The 26,432-nt window shown below is 40.6% G+C and overlaps 1 protein-coding gene across 6 annotated transcripts in view; it reads left to right on the top strand.

Moving 5' to 3' along the window:
- SOX5 (SRY-box transcription factor 5) overlaps window positions 1-26,432 on the top strand; it is a 547,399-nt gene that overhangs the window by 509,452 nt on the left and 11,515 nt on the right. For all 6 annotated transcript variants that reach the window (XM_073318355.1, XM_073318369.1, XM_073318362.1 and 3 more), the window contains exons 11-13: window positions 4,234-4,406; window positions 20,910-21,018; window positions 21,894-22,067. In XM_073318355.1, the coding sequence (XP_073174456.1) occupies window positions 4,234-4,406; window positions 20,910-21,018; window positions 21,894-22,067 (456 nt within the window). The remainder of the gene's footprint in view (window positions 1-4,233; window positions 4,407-20,909; window positions 21,019-21,893; window positions 22,068-26,432) is intronic.

Genomic DNA, 26,432 nt, shown 5'->3' with positions numbered 1-26,432 from the left:
CTCTATTCGTAACTCTGAGGTTCTACTGTAACTTGAATTGTGATTGCAGGATGGTGTAAATTAATCACTAAACTTTTTGGGATTAGGTTGAGAGCTTCCAGGGGGTCGGGGGAGGGGGCAGATTATCCTACAGTTGCTTATTGTGGGGTTTCTTGCACCTTCCTCTGAAGCAGCTAGTACTGGCCACTTTTGGAGACAGGATACTGGACTGAACGGACCATAGGTCTGCTCCAGTTTGGCTGTTCCTGTGATTTTTCCATTGCAATGCACTGAAACTATTTGAGACATCCATTCTGTCTCCCTATAAATGAACATGTACTCCACCCAAGTGCACTGTGCAGCATATTCCAGTTGCACATACACCACTAAGACCCATACTTCTGCCCCAACTTTAAAATCCCTATATGTGGGTCCCACAGTCTTCACTCAGTGTGCATACTGATGGGAGTTATGATTACATGCACCAAATAGAGAACATACTTCTATGGCCAGGGTGAAAAGGGAAATTACTTTATCTGGCATGACATTCTATAGAACTCCATAAATGTTTCATAAATATCCTATTGTTAATTCATGACTTATTATGTATTATTCTTATTAGAACTACACTATTTAACTTGCTAGGTTAGTAATGTATTTGCATCTTTAATCTGTTTGGCCCTGCTGCTCTCTGTGTACAGTGGGCTGAGTTTTCATTTTTTTTCTCTTTAAAACCTTTGTCCTGAGGAGAGTGAACAGCAGCTCTAAGCATAGAGTTAAGAATCTGACCTGCCTCTGAGTGGCAGACGGTCTCTTGTTCTCCTCCTCCTCCACCCATGGTATTTTCCATGGATTTGAGATCCCTACAATTTACTTTACTCCTTTTAACAAAATGCAGATTTTGAAACACTGTACCTGTAATGAGTGATAATGTAATTGGATAACAGCTGTGAGGATGAATGGAGCTTTAAAGGTCACTCTTGTAAGAAGAATTAATGTGTTATACTATTAATAAACCATGGAAAACTGTGGAGCAAAAGATAACATACTTAAGTTATTGTTAATGACGTAGAGTTCACTGCTTTATATCTCCTAGCTACCAATACAGAAAGTGACTTTTTGAGGTTGCTAGCTGAACAGAATCATTGTGTGTACTGTACAAGATAAGCTGTCTTTAAATGCAGCACAAGAACTGGACAGACACAGGCTGCTCCTATCAAAAATCTGTCCTTTATGGAGGACTGGATGATTCAGAGGCTTGGTAATGGTATGTAGAGCCTTTTACTGCTAGGTAACTAGTTCACAGCCAGCCAAGGTTGTAGTAAGCAAAAGCCATTACCATGTATAAACTCTTTGTTGACCTTAACAAAATGAGTTGTTGAGCTCAGTCAAGCCCCTAGCAGAAGTTTGCACATGACATAAAACCACCATAATTGACAGCCTCGTTGTCACTTTAAGCAAAAAGACCAAGTATTGAATGGGCTAGGTAGACTGAACTATCTTCTTACTGTGAGAGGTAGGTTGCTCCAGCACAGGGCTGAAGCACACCAGTTGGGAACCTTGCAAGGCCTTAACCATGCTGTCTTTGATCTCTGGATAAAAAGAGGACTTTGGTCTCTAGGGCTGCCCATGAGAGGGAGGGCCTTCTGATCTAGGTGGGCTTAGGCCCACTGTCCTGGAATTCAGATAGGCTGGCACCTTTCCCCACCACTAAATTCACTTTAAAACCCCCTTTTAAAATCCATCCTTCAGACTGTTTGTTGTCACTGTGCTCACAATATTGTTCAGCTGTATCTGGTCAAGGGGAGCATGCACCTTTATATCAAAAATAATGTAGGGCACATAGCTGGTGAAATGGCACACATGGCATGTAGTCCTTTGGTTAGACCCATCCTCACTGCCTGTAAATCATGCTAAAACTTGAGGAGTCACACATGTCATGGCTTCACATACAACTTTAAATCCAGGCATTTCTTTTCAAAAGCAGGCATATGCCTACCTATTAAAAACAAAAACAAGTCCCACCTTCCCCTCTCCCCGTTGTCTCCAACATCTAAATACTGGTTTGGCAATCCCTGTAACTAAGTGCATTTAGTATCTCTCTGTCAATAATTCACCATGTACCCTAAACAAAAATAATTTACATTCAACTTGCATTTATATTAATCTTTTCTCTGCATAACAGCATATTGGCAGCTATTGAAAAACATAAAGAGTGCTTGCTTTTATTCACTGACGTATGCCAAATCTTCTCAAAGAGAGTGGTAGTCAGGAAAAAAAAAATGGTCTGGAGAAGGGCATGAATTCCAATTCTTAGGCAAATTCAGCTATAATACAAATTATAACTATTATAATATCTAATCAAGAGCACTGCTATTTTTAAATGTCACTGGGTTTTTGTTTGCTTTTATACAATTTATTCTGACCAAATGCAAACTTGATCAATAACAGATGCAAGGTGGGGAAAGAACCAAGCAACTTGTTAAGATGGGGACCCCCCCCTCCCAAAAACCCCTATGATACCATTTAGGAGCTGTGGATTACATCCTTCCTAGCACTAGAAAAGCTGTCATTACCCTGAAATCATTGAGCCAGGTCATTTGGTAAAAATAAGTTATGTGGATCAAATTAATTTTATGTAAAACTGCCAGTGTTTTCAGATACTTAACTGAAAGGTATTTGTTGATCTGCTCCCCCTACACTCAGACTATACAGAAACTTTTGCTTTCAATTCTCCAAAGGAGACCAGAATGCCAGGATCATTCTGTTATTATTTTGGGGTGGGGGGAGGGAAATGAGGGCACAGCAGTGCAGCACTGAACTAATCTGACATCAGCTTCTTCCACTGAAATGTTTTAAGCAACAAGACAATGTTCTATGTTTTTTGGCAATCAGTGGATCAGATAGAAGAGTCTAGCAATACAACAAGGATGTGTAATCTGACATGATTAGACAAGGCTCTTTAGGAACAGAACATTCATAATTGAGACAAAGAAAGAGTATTAATAACACTTTCCTAACACGGCAGTTAGCCATTTTATATTTCCTTTCTTTAATCTTAGTGTTTTTCAACAAATCATGGGATTTAATAGCGTGTTTTGGCAGATTAGAGGATTTATGGCCCAGATGTTTTTTGTTCTAAAAATGGATTAGGGTGTAAAGTTTGCTGGAATCCATGGAACATGTTGAGGCAAGCCGGTCATTTTGTGTGTGATTAGTGCTTGCCTTCTGTCTCACAGTCCCTCCATCTGTCACAATTCACCAATGGATCTGGTTAGATTTAGCCTCATGTCACAAACAGAAGTCCCTTTTCTGGGCAATTTCATATTGCAGATTCATTTTATGCCATTTTTATGCCCTAGTTAAAAGACAGAAAGAAGAGTGTGTGTGGAGGGGGGTGGGTGGGGAGGAATGATAGATACTAGCTTCTCCTATAATGTTTGAAAAATAGACTGGGGCTTGGAGTCTTCCATCAGTATTCCATCCTACAAATCATATGCAGATCATAATAAGTATAATCTACAGTACGCTAAAGGGAAAAAATGACAAAGTATCACGTTTAAAATTAAATAGCATTAGCTGTGCTGGTGATGATTGTAACATTTTAAAATGAAATATTTCAGCCACTACTAGTGCTAAACCCTAGGAGGTGAATTCACAGCCAAATAGTGTAGACATCTGACCTAATATCAGCAACATGAATAGAGTGGGAACACAGGTCCATGTAGCTGTGGTTTCTTATACATTTCTGAATGACAGGTGGTGGTGGGGAGCATTCGGCAGCGGGAAGTTTCTTTTCCCAGCCGTTATGCGCTTTGTATCTATAGCAAACCACCGCCACCTGTGGTTTACTTTAATGTATTCACAAGTTTTAAGAAAGGGAAGGGAAAAAATGGTCTATTTTTAATAGTTTTGGATTGCTTGCATGATCAAGGCCTCCCACGTCCCCTATCAAGTTACATCCTGCTGTATACAAACCACAAGGCCAATCTCTGTAATGTTGGGTAAACATTGAAACTAATGGAATCAAGTATCAGTGATGCTATCGGTATTAATGTTTCTCATGGTTTATACCCAGGTGGCTCTATCATAACAACAGCTAATTTCCAAGCACAGACAGGTTTATGGGTCTGCTCATTGTCTCTGTCTCTTTCTCATTTAATTAAGCGCCCAAGGAAAGCACTGATGAGTTTCATTGACAAAAGTGAAAATGTTTTCTTGTAACTTTCCTTTCTTTTTTCCTTTCTTTTTAAGATATTCTTTCTTCTATCACGTCGTCAGGTTATTTAAATGACCACGATGCTGTCACCAAGGCAATCCAGGAGGCCCGACAGATGAAGGAGCAACTTCGGAGGGAGCAACAGGTGCTTGATGGGAAGGTGGCTGTTGTGAATAGTCTGGGTCTCAATAACTGCAGGACAGAAAAGGTCAGTTCCTGAGACTCCCTTTTCTGATAGTCACTTGGGTGATCATATTCTCCTCATGTTCAGGCATTACAGAGACACACACACATCTCCTTCTCCCTCTCTTTTCTTTTCCTCTCTTCCCTGCTCTGTCTCTCTCCTTCCTTTTAGAATATTTGCTTCTGTCAAAAAACAAATAAAAACAGCCCCACACAGTCATGGAGACAGTAGAGCCTAAAACATAGTTAAAGTACTTATGAAAACTTTGGAGACCACTAACGCTCTGTTCCAGGCTGTCAATATGTATTATGACTAGGTGATCTTTGAAATATCTGGGTGTGAGTGAAAATCTTGCTTTATGGAAATGCTTACATGTTTTTGTGAGATGAGCTGGATTTGCAAATATGCAAGCTTCTTTAGGATCATAAGCTTTGCTGATACTCGGGCTCAGCTTCTGGATATTTAGCTTTATGAGGCTGTCATATATGATGTTTTGTGACCATTGCAACATAGCACTGTCAAGTCATGTTAGATGACTTAGCAAAACTGAAAAAACAGAGAATTGACAATACGAACTGTACCAAATACTTTCTAGAAGCACTAGAATTGAGGGGCCCTGCATTATTCTAATTTTGAACTGGCCTGCTAAGCTGTAATAAGCAAAATCATCAACTAAGGTAATATTTTCCTCTCAGGGAACACTTGTATATATTGTATCTAGCACTGTCCTTTTGTCATGGGGGTTACAAGAGTCACAGGTTCCATGATTTCCTGCTTTTTTCAGGAAATGCCTGTGACTACTTTCTGGTGCCCTACCCCTTGCTGAAGGTGTGTGTAAGCCCATTGCTCCCTTCCTGGCCACGTTTACATTGACAGAATATCAATTATGACAGTTACGCTATCCAAGACAGAAATGTGCAAAAGTTGTTGGGTGCGTCACAAAACCATGTTTTTACAATATATTTTCCATGATTTTTTCCCAAATATTTCTCCAGACAAAACTGCTTTAATGCTACAAAATAATCAAGGTGAAATATTATTGCATTCGGTAAAAATGAAATTTTATTGGCTCTCCCAGTTCTGGTGGCTCTTTCATTCCAAGATCCCCATGTGACTCATTCAGATAGGCAGACAGATAGAATAAAAATGATCAGCTACTTAGCAATAACTTGAAAGTCAGTCATCCTGGGAAGCTTGTGAGTCAAACAATATTGTCCAGAACGAGCAGATTGCTAATTTGGATAGCTTTCCAGTTTCCCTGGTTTTTAGATGGAATTTGATCAATAAGCTGTGAGAAGCCAGCAGACCGGATAATGAATGTTAAATGTACATGCGAGTCTGTTCCTACTGTACTTTTTCACCAGCCTAGCATGGGTGTAAATGATGTAGAAATGGCTCCAATTTCATGCACTCTCCTGAGAGGAAGGGGGAGAAAAAAGAGGTCAGTGTAATAGGTGTCTGGCAGTACATAAAACCTCTTTTAGAAGAATAAGGGCATTAGGTATTGAAAGAGAGGGACAGAGCATGTTTATGGCATTTCATATAGAAGAGTAGTAGAAGGGAAGGGGGGAAAGTAGAGTGTCAGCTATAAGGCGAAGTGATCACAAGCACAAAGGAATTTATATTCAAATATTTAAGCATTCTTGAAAGGATGCTTGGAGCAGAAATTCCTTTTCTGTGCTCCCCATGTAGAAATGACTTTAACACTCAGCCAGATGCTAATGCAAAGTGACTCAAGCTATTCCTCGCAAGCATAGCTAAATTGCCATTATTTGTTAAGCGCATTGAATTCAGCTGTGGATACAGCAGTTGGTTGCATTCAGAAAGCATCTGTACCCTTTTTTTTTTTTAATCCTCCAAAGCAGAGACAACTCTACCTATCTCCCCCCCCTTTCCTCCCCTGTGCTGGCTGGGAATTGTCAAGTGACAACCGACCAAATCCTTTTGGACAGGAAGCCTTCATCCTGAGTCCTATATACTTGCAAAGCAGGCCTTGTGGTTGGATCAGGGAGCCCATTAAAAGCACTTTGATGGTATGGAAATTCATCTTCATGAAGCACCCAGGCCCCTAAGCAGCATGCTGTTTAGCTGTGGTTACAGATCAGTCATTCACATCGGAGGGCAGTAATTGTGCTGACGGCTTGTACAGCAATGGAAGTACATAAAATAATCCCAGGCCCTCCACCATGGCACTGCAAGTTAATCTTCTTTAATACACAGATCAGCTGTTGTTCTAACACATGACTTTATGCCGGCTCTAGTGACTTTGCACAGCCTTTTGATTAAGTAACAGGAGTGGAGCCATCTGCATTCGCTTTATTCTGTTACTTTCCTATTGTTAGGCTCCTCCTTGCCCTTCTGTTTTCACTTCTCACCCTCACCACAAGCTTTGGGGTTTATTTTGCTCTCTAGTTCATGTTCCCTGTTTGCTTGGGTGTGCATGAGGGGAAGGTATTGCATTTGCGGGGTTGGGAGTTCAGGTTTTCTTTTCTAAAGTGGCAATAGCTTTTTTGATACAATAGCTGCCAAACTTTATCAGGATTTCATTCTGAAGAAGACACAAAGGTTCGAGCCAAATCTGAACTCTAGAAAAGTGCAGTGGTGTTTGGATCTGGATTGCTGGTTTGACCCATTATACTGATGGGGGGGCTAGTTGTGAAATTCCCTTCGGAGCTGCAGGATCTCAGAGTTGACAGAGATTTATTTGTGTGTGTGTGGGGGGGGGGTTTGGATTGACCCAGCAGAGAGAAAGGGAGGTGGCTGTGAAGTTTGGAAACCTAGCTGAATTTTCCATATATTCTGGGTCTTCTCATCTAATTATAGCCAGACAGGAAGTTCTGATCCAATTCAGGATCTGAACTTCTCCAAAGTTTGAGGGTGTTTGGATATAGGTTTTTGCTTAAAGCTTTTATCAAGACATCTCCCTGGCATTTGGGGGGGAAAAAAAAAAAAGGAAAGTATTGCCAGTTTCAGTTAAATTATATTCCTGAAATTTTTCTTTCCTTTTTCTTGGAAGAGAAAGAGAGAAACATAGTGGGGAGGGAGAAACTGAGAATATCATAGATCGGTCTCTAAGGGTTTACATCAACAAGCTTAAGGGCAGGCCCAGTGATTTAAGAGGCAAACACACCAAACTGCCAGGCCTTTGGGTTTCCTGCTTTTGTCCCTTGCTCCCTGCAGAACAGGTGGGAACGGGATAGCTACAGAGGCATTGCAATGAACGCATTAATGATTGGTTAAGGTGCTTGCACACAAATGTACTGATACATAGCTGTGTATGCCATGTGCTAGAGAGCAAGATGATCCTGAATCACTTCATTCTCGCTGGAATGTTGCTAATCTTTATGGGCCAGGCACACCGTGCCATGGTGGGGTCCAGAGATTGAGTCCCTTCTTCCCCAGTGTTGGTGGTATAAGTATGGAGCTAAAAAAGGGCTGGTTGAGCCTTTTTATTGCACGAATAGTAATCCCACCCACCAATGCCTGGGTCTGCATTTCTGAACAGCCCAAAGTCATGAGTACTGTTAAGGATCTGTCTGCTGGGTGTGGCTGGAAAGGAACAGGGGCAGGCAATCCCCTTTTATGAATGCTCATCTTAAAGCCTCAGAGGCTGTTTTCCATACATTCACATGACCCAGTGGCTAGGTTTCATGTTCCCAGCTGGGATGGGTCTTTGTAGATGGGCAGTGCTCTGAACTGTAAGGCAGGAGTCAGACAGAGAGAAATTGTGTGGGATTGGAGAGGCATTATGCTAGAGGAGGCATAAGCAGAAAAAGAGATTGAAAAGTGACTAGGATTTTTGGATGCCTTGATTTGTGGCACCCAACACTTTATGGGTACTTTAATTTCAGAGGGTTTTAGTAAAATCTACATCATGAATGTAGATTTTACTGAAACGTATTTTAATTGGGAATGCAATAAAATATATTTTTAAAATTCTTTTCTTGGAAATGCTTCAAGATAAATCAGAAGTGTGTATGTGTGTGTTTTTCTGGTTTCTTGGAAACCCAGGAACATAGTTTTATTTATAATTGTGATCTACAGTTAATTATAGCTTGTTACTTACTCTACATAAACAATATTACCTTTTATACATGTAGCTCAAACAGTGCAGATTTTCATCCAGACCAAACACTGCAGTGGGCAGCATCAGAAAGTGGACTATGATCTACTTATTCAGCCCAAAACCTCACATTCTTCTACACATTGAGGGTACACAACCACAGGTACTGGCATGTGTGTGCATGCATACAAACGCACAATGCACTCATATACAAATACACAACACGTGTGTGCATACAACAGATGTGTATGCTCCACCAGAAAAAGCTAGCCAGAAATTTGTATATACACCCAGAACCTATAAACAAGTAAACACACATTACATACTCGCATATCTGTAAACACACACAGGTGTGCATGGAAACAGCTCCACAAATACACATTCATATGTGTTCAGGTATGCTCCATTAAATAGACATACTAATGCTGTGCACACCTATAAATACGCAAGCAGCACTCGTGCGCACACCCACACTAACCAACTGTAAGTGTTTCTTAACCTATGATACCAGTTCCCTCACTTATTGCTGAGAGTACATCTTCTAAAAGGCTTTGACATGTACTTGTCTGCTGGGTTGTAACTAAAGAGCTATTTGTAACAATATTTATTCCAGCATTGTAAGCAGAAGCCTGTTTTATTGCTCATGCTTTTGGAACAGTAGGTCCAGGATGCCTTTCCTCTCATTTCCACCCACCCCATCTCCCATCCTCCTCCTCACTCCCTTCCTCCACCCCCATCCCCCCCTTCCCTTTAACAGAGTGCCAAACATGAAATGACAGTGACCAATGTTGACTTAATGTGGATGTTTAATAATGAAAAACGTGTGTCAGTTCCAGTGTTAGTTACAAATGGCACTAAGTGTATCGGGTGGCAGCCCTGTAATAATTTTACATCCATCATTCTTTCCTGATGCCTCACTGCTTGCCTGATGGATGGGGCCAGCAGAGTTAACTCTTAAGGAACTGCAGTGGTCTGCTGAGCTGAAGTGAATCCAGCCTACCCTTTCCCCTAAGGGGAGGGGACGAAGTGCATTATTGTGAATCCTGAGCTACCAGATGCTGCTCTTTGAGAAACAGAAAACTGGAGCTCACTTCACTGAAGGCATGGGGAAAAGCTGCTATAAAATGGGATTTTAATTTTTTTTCAGTTGAGTTTTTGATTTAAATAATGTATTGTTCTTCCTAAAGGCTAAATTGGAGCTGGAGTTCCCAAAGGGGGGGCAGATCCAAAGCACACGGAAGCCAGTGAGAGTTTTTCCATTGACCTGAAAGGGCTTTGGATAGGGCCCATAGTGAGCAGGCTGTGGATATAGAAAAGCAAGGGAAGGCAGGAATTGGGGGCAGTTAAATTGTTCTTGTTTTCTAAGCTGAAGGAAACCACTGGAAATTAATCAGAGGTACAGCGCTTCCATTCTGTACCAAAGTGCTCTGCAAAAGTTAAACCCTGCTCATTTTAATGGCCCATGTAGTATTTTGCTGGAAAAATAGCGTAGCATTTCTTCTGGCTAGCAAAGGCTTTACTGCGCAGACACGTTATGTACATTTATACATCAAACTCAGTGTACGTGTAATATATGTGTCCTGTAATTTGTAGTCCTCTCTATTTCTCATTGCTTGGAAAACACTAGAAAAGATTAATAGTATAATATTTTTGTTCTGTTCTCAGAGTGCAGAGAGAGATGTCTATTTATAATTTTTATACTATGTGGGGACGAAGGGCTTTTTTGTGACAACGGACTGTTAGAGACTCCAAATCACCCTCCAACACAGAAGCTAACATGTGATCCCTGGTTTTTCCTATCCATCCTGCACACCCAGAAAAACCTTCTTAATTCTGTTTTGCTGAGATTCTTTGCCAGTGGAAATTTCTTGAATGCAGGGTAAGGTGGAAGGGATTACAATCCTCTTTGTTAATGCTATCAACGGAGAGCAACCAGTTTTCAAAGAGCACGACAACAAGGCAAGCAGGTATTATGTCATCGCCCATCCATCACTCTGTATGTCAGCCTTTCAATAAGTCCAATCAACAATCTCAACAGGATCATTCACAGTAAAGGGGCAATTTATTCAGAAAGCTTCTGAATCTAGTGTCTTAAGACCCCTGAAGCATCTTTATTATTTTTTTAATTGAATTAAAATACATTTTAATATATTTAAAATACATTGCACAAACTGCAAAGATCAGGTTGTTTTTGCCCAGCATTGCTAACTAAGCATTAAACATTTTGATTTGTTTGAGCTTAAAGTTTAGTCCATTTTTTCCCATTTGCTTCTTGGGGTTTGCGTATATTTACAGCCTCTGCAGTTAATAGCCACATGCCTTATTTTCACAGATGGCCAGTGGAAGACTTTTTTCCTTCTTCTTCTCTCTCTCTTTTTAATAGAGTCTGCTTTTGGTTTTGCTACATTTGTCACAGTGCCACTACTTTCAGCTAGTGAGTGCCCACGCATGATTATGGGATGAGGTTTTTGTCAAACTTTACGTGGATTCCTCCTTTTCATTTTAAAGCAAACTTTTTGTTGGTTTGGTTTTTTTCATCCCTGCTCAAAGCTCATATATGTATATAAAGGGGAAATAGTGTGTTTTTCGGATACGTCATTATGGTGGGGAGGCATGGGCAGGGTTAGCTAATAAAAATGAGCGACGCACCAGGGAGGGACGAATTTTGCCCACAGATGTGCGTGTGCAATTCCCATTGAGATCAGTAGGAACAGCACACAAACATGTGAGGGAAGAACCCTGGGTCCTATAGTGATGCCAAAGTCTGAATGGGCATGTAGCCTGGATTCTCTGTTCACTCCTTGGAGTAATCACCCTTCCTAATCGAGTTCAAGAGAACATTTGCAGCGTAGCATGGGGAAGCTGCACCTGAAGCTACCTGTACCATACTCAGCATTACTAACCCCAGACTTTCAAAACACATGAGTCAGTCCCTCTCCCCATCTCAAAATCAAGGCTTAAAAAAAGCATGAGTTTTGTTTTGTTTTTTAATTTGCCTTGCAGTTTCTGAGCCTCTCAGGGTCACGATTTTAAACTCTTCTCTACCACCATGAAGGCTGGAAACCTTTTTTATTTATTTTTTTAATTAAAACTTAGATTCTCACAAAATGATAGCACCAGGAGCTGGAGCTTTAAGTAAAACATCAGCTATGGTCACAATAAAATCATGGCCAGAGTAAGCAGAACCTGGGCTTCGTTCTCCTCTAACTCTCAATTGTGTAAATTGGGAGTACACCCACTAAAATCAAAGAAGTTAAACTGGTGTTAGTGAGAGGATGACCAGGCCCTTTAGTCTGGACTGCCAGGCTTTTGCCAGTGCTAAAATGCATGTATTCATTTATTTGAATTACAAACAGCCTCTGGCATCTTGGTGTGTGTAGAACTCCGCTCTTTGTTGGAATGAGCACGATGTTGATCCTGGTGAGTAAACAAGTCAGGCATAAGTACAGTTTGGAAAATCTGGCAGTTTTCTACTCAGGAGATAGTCTAGATGGAAAATGTGTGAATTTCTTTATTAGGGCAGAGAACATTGCTGAAATGTTAGGCAGCGGCTTAGCAGCTTTCACAGCTAGGAAAAAAATTGGAAGAAAATAGTATATACATATGTAATGCTTTTAAGTAATTGAGTCACTCATTGTTTAGTAAACAATTACCAGCAAAGTGGAGTCCGCTTTCTTAACTTTCTGTTTATGTGATGCAGGCCCTCCCTCTCCGGATATCCTATATGGGCTGTGATTTCCACCTCACTTCATTTTTGGTGTTCCACACCTTTTCTCTGATTAACCCTTCATTGTCGTCATAGACCAAATGCTATGGCACTTTCTCTTCTGCTGGGAGGAATGCTAATACTTTGTGTTTATATTCCATTTTTCACCCATAGATCTCAAAGCATTTTACAAAGGTGGGTATCTTTATCTCCATTTTACAGATGGAGAAATTGAGGCACAGAGAGGTTGTGTGACTTTCCCAAGCATGTCAGCTGTGAAGTCAGGAATAGAAACCAGGTTCCCTGACTTCCAACCTAGTCTCAGTTCAGTAGATCACTGCTGTGTTCGGTTGAGAATCAGTCTGGAATCAACATGGCAAAACCTTTTGTAGAAAGGAAACAGCTGCCTACACTCCTTTTCCTACCTCTCCTCCACCCCTTCTCCGAGAAAAGGGGCTTCCACTTTTTTTTTGAAGTCTTGACTGTTAACTTACAGAGGTCACCACCAAAATACATACCGGACCGCTAAGCCCCCTTGAACTTTGCAAAGATAATTCCCTGTTCCTTTAGATTTTCTGCTTTCGACCGTCTTTAAAACAGTGTGCTTTAGGCAAAATATTTTCTAAACAGCACCTTATTTGTTGAGGAAGTTTAAGTTTGTGGAATGAAACAGTAATAAATACACTGGGGGCCTGATCCAGAGGCCATTGAAATCAATGGGAGTCTTTCCATTCACTTCAAAGGTCTCTAAGTCAGGCACGGTGTGAATTCAGTGCTTGTGAAAGGTGCTGTATGGCAGCTCTGGAAATTGAAGGCTTATATCCACAAACAAGTGCAGCACAGGAAGTAAACATGCATACTCCATTCCACTAATGCCCATTAGTTCAATCTGGAGTCCACCTCTGAGGATGAGAGACTAGTTAAGACTTTGCACAGTCAATTCAGAGCGTCTCTGTTTTATAATCAGGACAACTTTTTCCTAGAACAGCTGCTAGGACACCTGTTTACCGAGACCACCAAGGCATTTCATATATGTCACTAAACAACTTTCAGTCACTTTTGAACCAAGAGTTCAAACGATTGGGTTTGAACAGCGAACCAGCAGTCGAAGGGTTTGTACCCACTTCCCAAATCATCCAGTCCCAGTTGAGACTGGAATTGAAGAGTTTTAAAACAAGTACCATAAAATCAGAAAGGCCCCTCAAATGAGGAGTGTTGTTTTATTTCTTTTAATTCTACTTTTAGATTTGGTGAATGGATTATTATTCCATAGACAAGAAAGAGATCTCAAATAAGTAAGAGTGAAAGAGCTGAGGGGGTGGTGAATGCGTTGTTTCTTCATATTTAACTTCGATGCAGCAACAACAACAAAATCCCCAACTGATAAATTGTTGTGACATTATAAATAATCTTTCATCTTCTTTGGTGGTCCATAGAGTTTATATAATTGGAAGGTTAAAACCCTTCTTTGTTGTTTCTTCCCTTTTCATTAGTACAGTAGAAGACTATAAAATAGTGCAGCCAGAAGGGGTTTAACAATTATTAAGTCAACATTTGAAAGTCTCACTCTATTTTATCATTTTATGCATGTGCTTTTAATGAGTTTTATAGCCCTACATGCAGGGTCCATTGTAATAGTTGATCTGTAGCTGATCTTATTATATTTTATTTTGCTTTTCCTGATAACACATGTCACCAGCACGAATCTCAGTTTCACAATCACAGAGGAAGTATGGTCTTGTGGTCATGGCACTGGATTGGGATTCAGGAGATCTGAGTCCAAATCCTGGTACCGCCACACACTTCCTGTGTGACCTTGGGCAAGTCACTTAACTTCTCTGTCTTGGGTTCCTATCTGTAAAACAGGGATATAAATACTTCCCTACTCCACAAGGGTGTTGTGAGGATGAACTCATTAATGTGTGAGAGATATTATGATAAGCAACTTAGAAAAACTCCTTCCCAAAAACACAGAATCAAATTCACTCTTGGAGTAAGAATGCAAAAGTCATTCCCTTATGTCACCAGTGGGCTTACCCCATAGTATTTAAAATGGGAAATCTTCTGCCTGCATCTGGATATAAATAAAAACAACATCTACATGTATTTGGCGTGTTCTAGGAGGTAAAATACAGAACTAAGGGCCTGACCCTTCAGTTCAGTGCATACAAGCTCCCAGGTTCTATTCCCATCTCTGCTTCTGTATTCCGTGAGAGCTAGTCTACACCAGAAGCGCTACATCAGCACAGCTGCACTGATGCAGCTGTGCCGCTGTAGCACGTCTGGTGAAGATACTCTATTCCGACGGGAGAGAGCTCTCCTGTCAGCATGATAAATCCGTTATACTCCCCTAGCTCACTGGGGAGGGGTAAGATTCCATTAAGAACTTTGGATGAAAGGCAATGTAGAAATGCAAATTATTACGAAGCTTATTACTTCAGTGGACTCAGGACCTCCACTTGGGATTTTGTGACTGAGAAAAGGTTAGTTTAAAAATCTCTCACTTATGTCTGATAATGGGATAGGACTCATTCTTTATATGGGCTAGAAAAAATATTTTAAGGTGGCTTCTCAGAGGACAACTAAGATCTCCAGTGTGGTTATCCAGCCAGAGAATGTTTTTCTGTAGCCAAGCTGAAAGGAACTTATATTGCAAGGCCCTCTTGCATGGACTAGTGCCTAATCTGATCTGATCGGCACTTAAAAACTCCTATGTGCGCTGATGGAGTGGTATATGTGAAGCTATTAATAACTGTGGTATACTGAGTGGAGTCTTTGTGCTCACCACTATACAACAGGGTGCCTTGGGCTCTACCTTGGAGCCTTACAATCAAAGGCTGGTTTGAAAACTAGCCTCTCACCTCAGTTTTTTCTGGTAAATGTTGCCATCCAGCAGATTTGTTCCATATTGGCCTTTAGGAATTAGCCACGTGTTTTCGTCCCTTAGTGCAGTATGTGGCACAACTGGGTGACCAGAATCAGAGGGGCACCTAACAAAGTATCAGGGCATGCAACCTGTCCATTTCTTCTGCTCAATACTGTATATAGGGAACTTAAGACAGAGGGCCATTTGCTCAGTCAATGCACTCGGGATTTTAAAGTGCAAGATCTGACAAGCAAGATATCAAAATTTCATTGATAAAGACCAAGTTTGTGGTTCATCCAGGCTGCTGGACAAAAGGATTTTGCTTAGTCTGGTCCTGTCAGTTCACTTGGAATAAGAAGAACATGAACTTGATAGCTGTGTCTGACACTCTAGAGTGGCTGCATCCCTATGAGCACAAAAAATGTATGCATATCAAACCTGAATGAAAATATTCATATCAAGGAAAATGGGTATAGGTGGAGGGGGAATTGAATACAGAAGAGTGGACAGCTTCAGTAAAACGTTTAACCTTGAATTACACAATTTGAGAAAGGCTTTTGGCAAAAGACAACCTTAACAGAGGTCAGCATACTCTAAGTGTTTGCCAAGTACCCTGGCCAAATGAATGTCTCAATGGGGAGATCTGTCACCATGGGCCCAGCATTCACATTGCCCTACTGAATTATGGAGTAATTCAAGAATGGAAGCATGCACATAATCTCAGATGCATGTTCAGCATTCTTACCGGAGCCAAAATGAGGTGGGGGAAGGGAAAAGGGTGATTAGGGGAATATATCAGAGCGTCTTCATTTTCCAAATCTTCCAAGGTTTTGATTCACAACTGTGAAGTAGTAGGAGGAATTCTGGCAAAGGTCATCTGTCTGTTCAACAGATGTTTTGACTCCTCATGCTTTGTTTCTTATATAAGACAGAGAGAGAGAGAGATGGCAATCAAGTTCTTGTCATTTTTAGATCAGTGTTTTGTTAAGTTATGACAGCTATCCATGACAGAGAGCCAAGTAACTTTTGCAGCTGACCATGTAACTGAGTCTGACTTGTGATGCTTAGTCATTTTATTTGGTTCGGGACACTGTGTGTGTACATATTCTTTTCTTTCTTTCTTTTAAAAAATATAATTAGAACATTGCTTGGAGGCCTGCCACTGACTCTCCAACAGATTACTTTCTTTGGTTATAATGCCTTAAAAAACTTCTCATCTGTTTGTGGCTATTAACTCTTCCTGATTAGCTGTACTCTGTAGGACCAGTTAAGCCAATGTGGAAGTATTTTCTCATGTGTATTTTTCTGATTTTGTCTGTCACTTTTATAATTCTCTGGCCCTCTTGAGTGGGGCTATTTGCAGGATTGCTCCTTACAATGTATTTTCTACTGCTTTGTCTATTATGCTTTTAAATGACCCAAGCAGTGGGGCTTTATTGCTCCCACAGTGACACTATGTTACAATCTAATTGAACTGACCATTAGGATAGTTTCCCTCAATCTCTGACTAATTTTGTCACAGAATCACAGATGTTACAAATGGAAAAAAATCTATGAGCTCCTCTAGGGCTTGATCCAAATTCCACTGAAGTCAAAAGAAAGATTCAGAGGGGGCTGGCTCAAGCCCCTAATCCAACATTGGGCCAGGGCAGGGTTTTTCCCTACTGTATATTTTCATGTGACTTGGACGCTCATTTTAAATGACTCTTTTTCAAGTATCCCTTGTATCACGTCTGTGGGTCTGGGCGAGTTCTACGAATCCCAACAACAGATCTGGTATTACCTGATCCAGGTTGTAACAGATGACATTCACTCACTGCTTATATCAGTGGTTTTCAACCTTTTTTCATTTGCAGACACCCTAAAAAAAATTTCAAATGGAGGTGTGGACCCCTTTGGAAATCTTAGACGTAATCTGTGGACCCCCAGGGGTCTGTGGGCCACAGGTTGAAAACCACTGGCTTATCGTGGATGGTATTTGCTACTTGAAGTATTTTAGGGAATATCAATCTATTTCCTTCAAAAATCTTTCAGGGCATCATGAGAATGAAACTCCCCTCCTCCCCCCAAAAAGCTATGATATAATTGCTAAAATGAGTTCAGGGCCTAGCTCAATGCAAAGTGCGCTGATGTATCATTTCTTTCTGACCTTCAGTGGCAAGTAACAACTGCGCTCATCCCTGTGCTACTGAGCCCATCATTTGTAGCACCTGGCAGCCTTCGTATCATTTATTATGTACTTACACAACTACTGCGGTGATAGGGAGCAGTGGGAGTTTTAAGTACTCGTAACTGGCTACTAAATTACAATAACTATGATTAATGGATCCTTTTTATGTGTGAACTTGAAACCATTGTGTATCCCTATTTGGAGTCACTAAATAGATTTTATGAGATGAGGGTGGATTGGCATTATCAGCATGTTGCAGTTAATTTGTGGGAGGAGGAGAGCCCTTGTTCCATTGTTGCTTGTATGTGGCCATTAGTATTTTCAACTTGCACTGAAATATCATCTGAGAAAGGTAAGAGAGAGGGTTCCAGCTAATGAGATACTGCTACCCACCTAGTGTAACCCCCTTCGGTAAAACAATAAGGGATCATTGTGTTTAGCTGTGCTTTTCACGTCTGGAGCTCCTTTCTAGTGATCATCATTTTGTGTTGCACGTGTTTGTTTTATGCTTTTTGTTTTTGTTTTTATGTCAGGTTTGGAGGAAAACTGCTGCAGCTCGTTTAGTGGTTAGACTGCATGACTGGAAGTCAGAACATGACCCCTGTGCCTAGGATTTTATAAAAGTGCCTATCACTACAGTATCTTTGTACTTGTGTTCTGTCCTCAAGTCTACCACTTTTCCTCGTTTACTGCATGACCTTAGGAGGGAGAGTTTCTGTGCCCAATTTACACATCTGTTGCATGAGTAAAATAGTGCCCACTTCACACAGAGCACTGAGTTTTAATGAGACTTTCAAAAGTGCTTTGAGAGCATCTAGGTGAAATGTGCTATTCAGGTACCACATCTTATTATGAATCCTACATCGTGACTTTCATTCCCCACCTTCTGTCGTGCCCCAGTAGGTGTTTTGCCTGTGTAAGGACTGCAGGATTTAGCCTCTCCCTCCAGTTCGCCAAGATATTAATTGATTATTTTCCTCTTTATTTGGATAATCATTGTTCCCACACTGGGTGGCTTTTGGATTTTTCTTTGAAATAACTGTGTTTCCTTGCTTCGGTAGCTGCTAGTTGTTACTGAAGTGTAACAGCTGTACCCTTTTTGACTTACAGGCTGCTCTGATATATTGTAATTAAAGATAAATAACACATTCCCTCTCTCCCCCTCCTCAGCCCCCATATGCCATCCTCTCCCTTTCCCTGCTCTTGGACTGACTGATGGCTAACGTAAGCCATGGCACAAAGGGACATGACAAAAACGCAGCGTACTTTTTGACATCATCTGTTTCAGAGTGACATCCTGTGAGAATTAGCTCGACTTCCACTTTATAGTTACTAATTGAATTATTTTATTATACTGTATGTTTTAGTAGCGGCAGGTTAGGGATTGTCTTGATGCTGAAATGTAGTCTGGACTTCCCTCTGATCACTTGTACCTTTGAGCCTTCTGGTGAGTCAGCTCAAAGCCACGTGGCTGAACAGTACAGCTCAAGAACTCGGCATTCTTCTGTTGTTCCTTTCTGTCCTCCGATGACCATTTTTCCTCTCTCACACTTCATCTAATGTGACTGAACCTCAAAATGCCAGACTCTTTGCAAGATGGACAGATGGACTTGTTAAGTCAAACCGTGATAACAACCTATACCCAGTGTGTGCTTTGTAAATTGCACAGCAGAATATTCCATGACTGTAAGACTGAATCAGATCATGTTGGTAGAATGTGGTTCTGAATGTAACTGCCCCCAACTTTAAGAGCTGCATTTACTACATAAAGAAGAGCTGTTAAGTCAGTGGTCTTTGCGCTCTCAGCTCTGTTTCTCTAAGAGGTTAAAATATGATTCAGGAAAAAACATGTTTTAGTCTAAAAAAGAATTTTAAATATCCCATCATATACCCAAATATCAGAAGACAGTGGAGGTTTTTGATACTTTAGGCTGACAGCGATTTTTTTTTTAAATGGCCTCTGCCTTAAATAGGTTTGGACTATATCATTATGGTCTCAGGAAGTTGAGGGTAAATTGTTTCTTGAGAAAACCATTGACTTGCATTATAGATATGAGATCCATTGCAGGGGGAAACAAAGTAAACTTATTACTGATTTTCTTTCTGAATACTCTCACATTGTGTTGGAAATGAGTGATGGGCTAACTTAAGTAGTGTAAGTAGTTTGGTTCAGTTATACACCTGAAAGGCTTGGGTGATTATTTGAAGCTTCTCCAAACTAACTGAATCGGATGTGGCTGGAAATGTCACAAACACTTTCTCGCTTGTGCTAGGCTGGCCCTGCTGTTTCTAGTTGGATTGAAAATACCACAAGAACAGTTTGTCTTGCATTGTTTTGGCAGTAATGCATCCAGGTGCAGCCAGAACCCAGAAGTGCAGAGGTAGGCCAAGATAGAAGACACTGGGGTGGGATAGGGAGTTAACACAATATTACAGAAAACTTTGGGGTGTTCAAAGCAGAAGTGTGGTCTAAGGTTCATCTCTAAATTTTAAGAAAAGCCTTGTCAAATACAAGCTACATTAGTTTAAATCTTTGGTTGAACCCCAGATCAAATTTATGGATCACCTCTCCATTTGTTTTTTTTTTCTTTCCTGCTTTCTTCTACAATATGACGAATTATCAGGCTACATATAATCATTCTAGGGTCCCAGATTGCCAGGTGATCTGATGTTGTTTTTTAGTTTTGTTGAAATCTGACAGTCATCAAGAAAGGAACATATATCAACAGAGTGGTAAATTTTCCTTCAGGAAAAAGCTCAAAAGGATTTTTTCAACCAGAGTCACTTATAATTTGACACCATAACATTTTGTTAGCTTTGCAAATGGAAAACTGTCTACATTTTGAAAATATGGTATTGTTTTCCAGAAAGATTTATTCGTACACAAATTAATGCCAGAAAAATAGCATATTTATGCAGAACATACCTTAGTACAAACAACAGATAGATGGAAAATGGAACTCCTTTGCATTGGTAGATTTAAGCAATTCAAAAAGAGGAAGGGATGTATTGAATAGGATGTTGGAATTATCTGCCTTGGGATATAGTGCTGGCAGGATCTTTAGATATTGTAGCCTGATCGATTTTTTTAATTGGCAGCATATACTGTCTTGCTGCAATCCAGGGATCCCGTTTCTTCCATGTCATAGATAGTTGTGACAGGGATGGGGCAGAGCATTCTAGATGAGAACACCAACCACTGCCCAAAACTCAGATTGAGTCGAAACTGAACCTTTCCTGGGACATGAAAAAGTTTAGTATTTGCTTCCATAGATTGCTTCCAAAAATACTAATAAAAACAATTAAGAGAAATGTTGTATGTCTCTGCATTTTGAATTTAGGCTGGGAGGAGAAATGGAGCTTCAGATATACTGCAAGAAAGCCTGCACCTTCTCGATTTCCAAACCAGTTTTGACGACTCAGGGGTGTAGCAAGGTCAAATATGCACCGTGCATCCAAAGTTTTGGGTGCTTAACTGAACCAAATTTTACAGCCTTACAAGGTTTACTCATCACTACCCCTAATCAGCCAAATTTTAAAATGGAATAGTAGACTCTTAAATCATATCCATCCCAGAAAAAAATGTGTGTGTGTGTTTTTAAAGACTTTGCCCAATAAACTTCTCAGGTTTATTATTCCCTTTCCCTCCCAATTCTTCTAAATTACCTATGAACTTTGCAATTGGATTTCCTGATCCAAGTCCAGTCATCTTCTCCATACAGGACAAAACAACACTGGATAGCCTGACTCAACAGCTGGCAGTAAAACAGAATGAAGACGGGAAGTTTAGCCATGCTATGATGGATTTCAACATGAGCGGGGATTCTGACGGTCAGTAGGAATTGCTTATCCTTATTTCTAGTTATGTATGTGCAGAAGAACACAAACTCCGTTTTGGGGGATGGAAGAGAAGGGCTGGGATAAAGCGGGGAGTGGCCACTAACCAAGGCAGGAGAAATTATTCATACTGTGGTGTTTTAGGTCCATGGGCAATTTTATCGTTCTGTGTCATGCATTCCATTTGTCAAGGCTGGACCAAGAACACATTTATGATTGTCAAAATAAAGAAAAGGAAATAATTAGATGTTGGATAACTGAGATCACACAGATTACAGAGCTGATCATCTGTAGATGATGCATACGCTAGGTCTGTGGGAGCTTGTTTGGATTTGATGAAGCAAGCTTAATGCTGTTTTCTATCTCTGCTATTGCTTTTTTATTGTGGAGATGTAAGCACAAGCAGAGGCAGCTGTGCAAATGTTCATTTGCTAGTTAGAGACTTGCTTAAAAAAGGCCCACCTGATGTTGCCATATATTAACACCCTTCTCATCACAAAGGAGGTTGGAAACAAGTAATGCAATACATTCAACATATTGTAAATGAGAGAAAAAACAAATAAACCTGCATTCATAAAAGTTGTTTTTTAGGTTATTAAGCAGTAAAAGAACGCTAAGAGCTTTACATTTTTTGACTGCAAAAGTGAATGTGGCTCTTCATCAGATCAGATTTATACCATATCCTACTGTACTTTACCAATATAATTATAAACTAGACACAAGAAAAAAGAATATGATACACCTGAATGAGCCAAGGAGAAGAAAAAGCATGGTGAATGCAGTTTAAACATATGTTTATTGAATGTGCCCTATGTGATGAAGGTTACGCAAAGCACAAATTGGGTATGATTTTTTTCCCCTCTTTTTAGGAAGTGCAGGTGTCTCAGAATCTAGAATTTATCGGGAATCCAGAGGGCGTGGAAGTAATGAACCTCATATCAAGCGTCCAATGAATGCCTTCATGGTGTGGGCTAAAGATGAGCGAAGGAAGATCCTTCAAGCCTTCCCTGACATGCACAACTCCAACATTAGCAAGATACTGGGTAAGGCAATTAACAGAGCACTGTATTTTCTGTAGCACAACTCCTTGGTTTTGACTGAATATTTTAAAGAGATTTTAGGGCCTGACTGATAGTTCCTAGACCCTCTGCGTACCCACATTGTAGTTATGGCAAGGACAACAGCAATACAAGGTTCACCATGCTGCCTGACAGTATGCATCAGCCATGAACTGGAGAGCCCATTCAGCTTGCCAGTTGTGGTGGTGTTTTTGGTGTGAAGACACTGGCCTTCCGGGAACTAGACAGAACACCAGCTCATTCCCACGAGCCACTGAAATAATCATGAGATGACTTTTTGTTAAATTTTTTGATGTCAGCTTTTGTTTACTGACTCTTATTTATCTATTTTTTTTTATGAGGCTGCTCACCATAGTATCTGATTCATAACCTAGTGTGCTGTGTTCAAATGAATGATCTAAAGATGAAAGATCCTGTATCCTAAAATATGTCTCTTTTTAAAAAAACTGGTAGGTAGTATGATATTTCGGTCATATTACCCATCTCTCTAATGCATGATCCATACACCAAGGATATTCTGAGAAGATTCACTTAATCAGAGAAGAAACATCAGAACGTATGTGTATATCCCCATCCACTCTCTGTATCCCACACAATACATATTTGCCACAGATATCAGCTAGTAAATCCCATGCACCAGTCTTCCGACCCTTCTATACTTACTTAAACACTTAGGGCAAATTCTGCCCTACATTAGACCCCTGGGACACTTTGAAGAGTCGAAAGGGAATAACTGAAGACTGAATTTGGCTCATAGGGCTAGAGTCACAAAGGAACATAGGCACGGGGAGGCTGAGTGTTGCCATGCCTAACTTTTGGGTGCCTAGAAAATCACTGGGATCCTCAAAGCCTGAGTAGGCACCCAGGCTCTCTATTCAGTGAATGACCTTAGAATGACATTCACAGAAGTCAGCAGGCTAGGCTGCTATTTGCATAAACTAGCCAATGGCAGATGCAAAGCCGAGGCTAAAACCTGCTCCTTTTTCAGAGAGGTGCCTAAGTCCAGGCTCCAGGGAGTTGCCTCCCTCTGCTTGGGATTCTCGGCTGCAGCCCCTCTCTTAGCCACTGTGGTGGTGGCAGAGGTAGATGAGCTTCCTCATAACTTTTAGCCCAATGGCTAGGGTACTCACCTGCAATGTGGGAGATGCCCAGTTCAAGTCCCAGCTCTGCCTGAAGTGGAGAAAGGATTTGAACTAGTATCTGACACCTTTTAGGTGCATGTTCTAACCACTAGGCTATGGGATAGCCTGAGGTTGGGTTTCCTCAATCTCTCCTCTTGATGCTGTTCCATTGTGGCTACATAACGAAAGAATCATTGTGCTAGAGAGAGAGAACAAACATGAGCAAGCAGGAGACTAACTCTGTCGCCTTGTGCTTAAAGTACTTACCTGGCAGGTGGGAGACCCAGGATCCAGTGAGTCTTTAAAATTACTTATCCACAGTGCAACAGCTGAACCTGAGGGAGCCTCGCATTGGAATACCCCACAGCCCAGTGGTTAGGGCATTCACCTCAGAGGTAGCAAACGCCACCTCAAATCCTTTCTACCTCTCAGGTGGAAGGCAGACTTGAACTGGACGTCTCCCATGTGAGTACCTAAAAACTAGGCTATAAGCTAGGTCCTCCTTCTCTTGCCATTTTATGTAAGCTTGCCTATAGGTGCTCAATCTGACAAGCAAGGTCTGAGGCCACTTATCAAATCAGGCCTGCAAGTGAGTTAGGCAGAGGAATGCCTATCTTCCCCCAGTTTGTGAATCGCTCAGGGGCATAGGCATCCAGTTGCCTGTCACGGCTGCAGTACGCATGCTCAGAGGCAGAAACACAGGCACCTAGGCAACTTATACAGGAAAAAATCACTCAACGATTTTAGGCTCCTACAGGTTTGGTGACAGCTGAGCAGGGGTTTTGTGAATTCAAGTGGGGCTTGATTCTGGGATTTAGGTGCCTAAGTCCTGTTGTGGATCAAGCTCACAGAGGCCAATGAATTACCCTCATATGTTTCTAAAAGAAATTATCAGTGAGTAAATCTAAGATGTTACACTTTTCTACTGATACAGCATTGCACTATTATACATTTTATATAGGAGGCAAGGGGGGGGGGCGCTAAAAGTGTGAGCATGAAAATATTTGCCCGAGTAAGGTCAGGTTGGTTTTTGGAATGGCATGAGAAATTTAATTGGATATAATGGCAATGTTAAAAAGGCTTGACTAGTTATACGGCTAGTGACTATGCTGAGGTTAGATTGGTCAGATGTATTAGAAGATAAGGTTAGCTTGGTTAGAGTGATATTATGATAGGGTAGCAGCCGGGTGGAATTAAAGATGAGATTAAATTGATTTGAGAGGCAGCACATATTGGTTCTGATACAACTTTATCCCTTGATTAAAAGGGTGGCATAAGCTGATTAGATTAGTTAGAGGAACAGGACAAGAAGGCTAAATTGGTGGTAAGATAAATGTATACTGGTTAAAAGGAATTAGACTAGTTACAGGTGTGTGATGTGATTAGACTAGGGTCCAGAGGCAGTAACAGTTTTGGTCTGTCTATAAATTTAGAGTAGGCCTGATTAAACCTGCCTTTTAATCAGCTTCAAAAATCTACAAAGATCATTCTGAATGGCCTTTTTCATATCGAAAGTACAAAGAGAGCTTGATGTTTTCCCTCTTAACTGATTGTTTTGGATAACAACTTCCGACAGCAGGCTGCTAATTCATTCCGCTTAAAACAGGCACTTCAGCTAGGCTGACATTTTACACAGTCTCTGGGGATTCTGGTTGACATTTTAAAGGGCTTCTAAGCATTTTATAATACCCTAAAATCTGGTTTTAATAAGCCATTCCGCTGAAATTGTTAACATAAGGAATCACCTTTTACTGTTTGGCGCTAGATCAGGGGGGATATGGGGACATCTTTTTCTGATTAGATATACAGTAGTTGGAGTAAAATGTGCAAATTCATTACAGATCTTGTCGAGGTGACAGACAACATAGCTGACTCCAAACTCTATACTGTTTTGCTGCCAGATAGAGGAAGAAACTATGTTTGAAGGCAGTAAGAGATGTGGTTTCTTTTCCTTTCCATCATCACATTTAATTTTTTTTTAACCTTCCTCCTCTGCAATAGAGAGGGAAGCCCTGATATCCTTTTTCTTGACAGAAACGTTACAAAGGTCTTTCCTCAATTGCAAAAGGCCAGTCTTTTGAAGTCAGCAGGGAGCTCTCTGGTGAAGGGTGAGCAACTAGAAACCTACAGATCAACCAGGTGTTTGGGTCTCTTTGTGAAAAGCCACAACTACTGTATATGTTTTAAATAGTGCGCCTACACATTGGGGTCACAGAGCAGCACTGTCACTGAGAGCGGCTTAGATGGGGATGCCACTGAGCCGGAGTGATTTTTATAGTGAAATGAGAGGAGTGCACTTCACTGCACTAGAATTCTCTAGGAATTATGTTTGACACTATGGTATTATGTTTTAAGCATAAAAATTAGATACACGGATTTGTCACTAAATTCATCTGTGCATACGTTTGGCATCCATCTGTTCATTACAACTTGAAGTTGTGGAGATTAGGTTTTTTATTAAATTGTTAAGAAATCTGTTTAAAAAATAACTGGTCTGCTGGATCCCCTTAAATTTTAATAATTTATTCCTTAGATATGTTTTTAAATATATATAAATTAATTTTAGAAATAGATCTACAATATACATACGGAGATTTATAAAAGGTAAAACAGGAAGTTACCTCCCAAATCTCCAGTCCACTAATGCAGGTGTGTATATCAGTGGTTTTCAACCTGGTGTCTGCAGACTATTTCTAAGTTTCCAAAGGGGTCGTCGGCACCTTCATTTGAAATTTTTAAGGGTCTGCAAGTGAAAAAAGGTTGAAAACCACAGGTCTATCAATCAATCAAAAAATCAGCCTGAGGCAGACACCCAGCATCTAAAATTTCAGCCTGGATGTTTAAAGTTTTGCAGAGTTATAAGCAACTGAAAACAGCATCTTAACTCTATGTGGTACTTCCAGTTCTGCCTTTACTCTCTATATATGTGTTTGTATGGATGTAGACTCTGAGCCTGTATGGTGATCTGTGCATGCAGACTGCTACACCTCTGCAGATGACCACTGCTGTCATCAGGGCTCCATGTGGGTGCAGCAATGTGCCTGCACAGATCCCAAAGCAGGATTGGAGTGTTGACAATTCTTGCAGTTTTGTCATGAGTCTCATGATATCTCGTGTTGTGTGGGTATTTATATACACACACACAATAAAATCAGCCTTGCAAAACTTATCATGAAACTATTCTATTTGAGCAAAAAATGTACTTACC

Source organism: Lepidochelys kempii, chromosome 1 (assembly GCF_965140265.1).
Source record: "Lepidochelys kempii isolate rLepKem1 chromosome 1, rLepKem1.hap2, whole genome shotgun sequence".
NCBI lineage: Eukaryota > Metazoa > Chordata > Testudines > Cheloniidae > Lepidochelys > Lepidochelys kempii.
The sequence above is the reverse complement of the archived record's forward strand: the minus strand, read 5'-3'. Positions and strand labels throughout refer to the sequence as shown.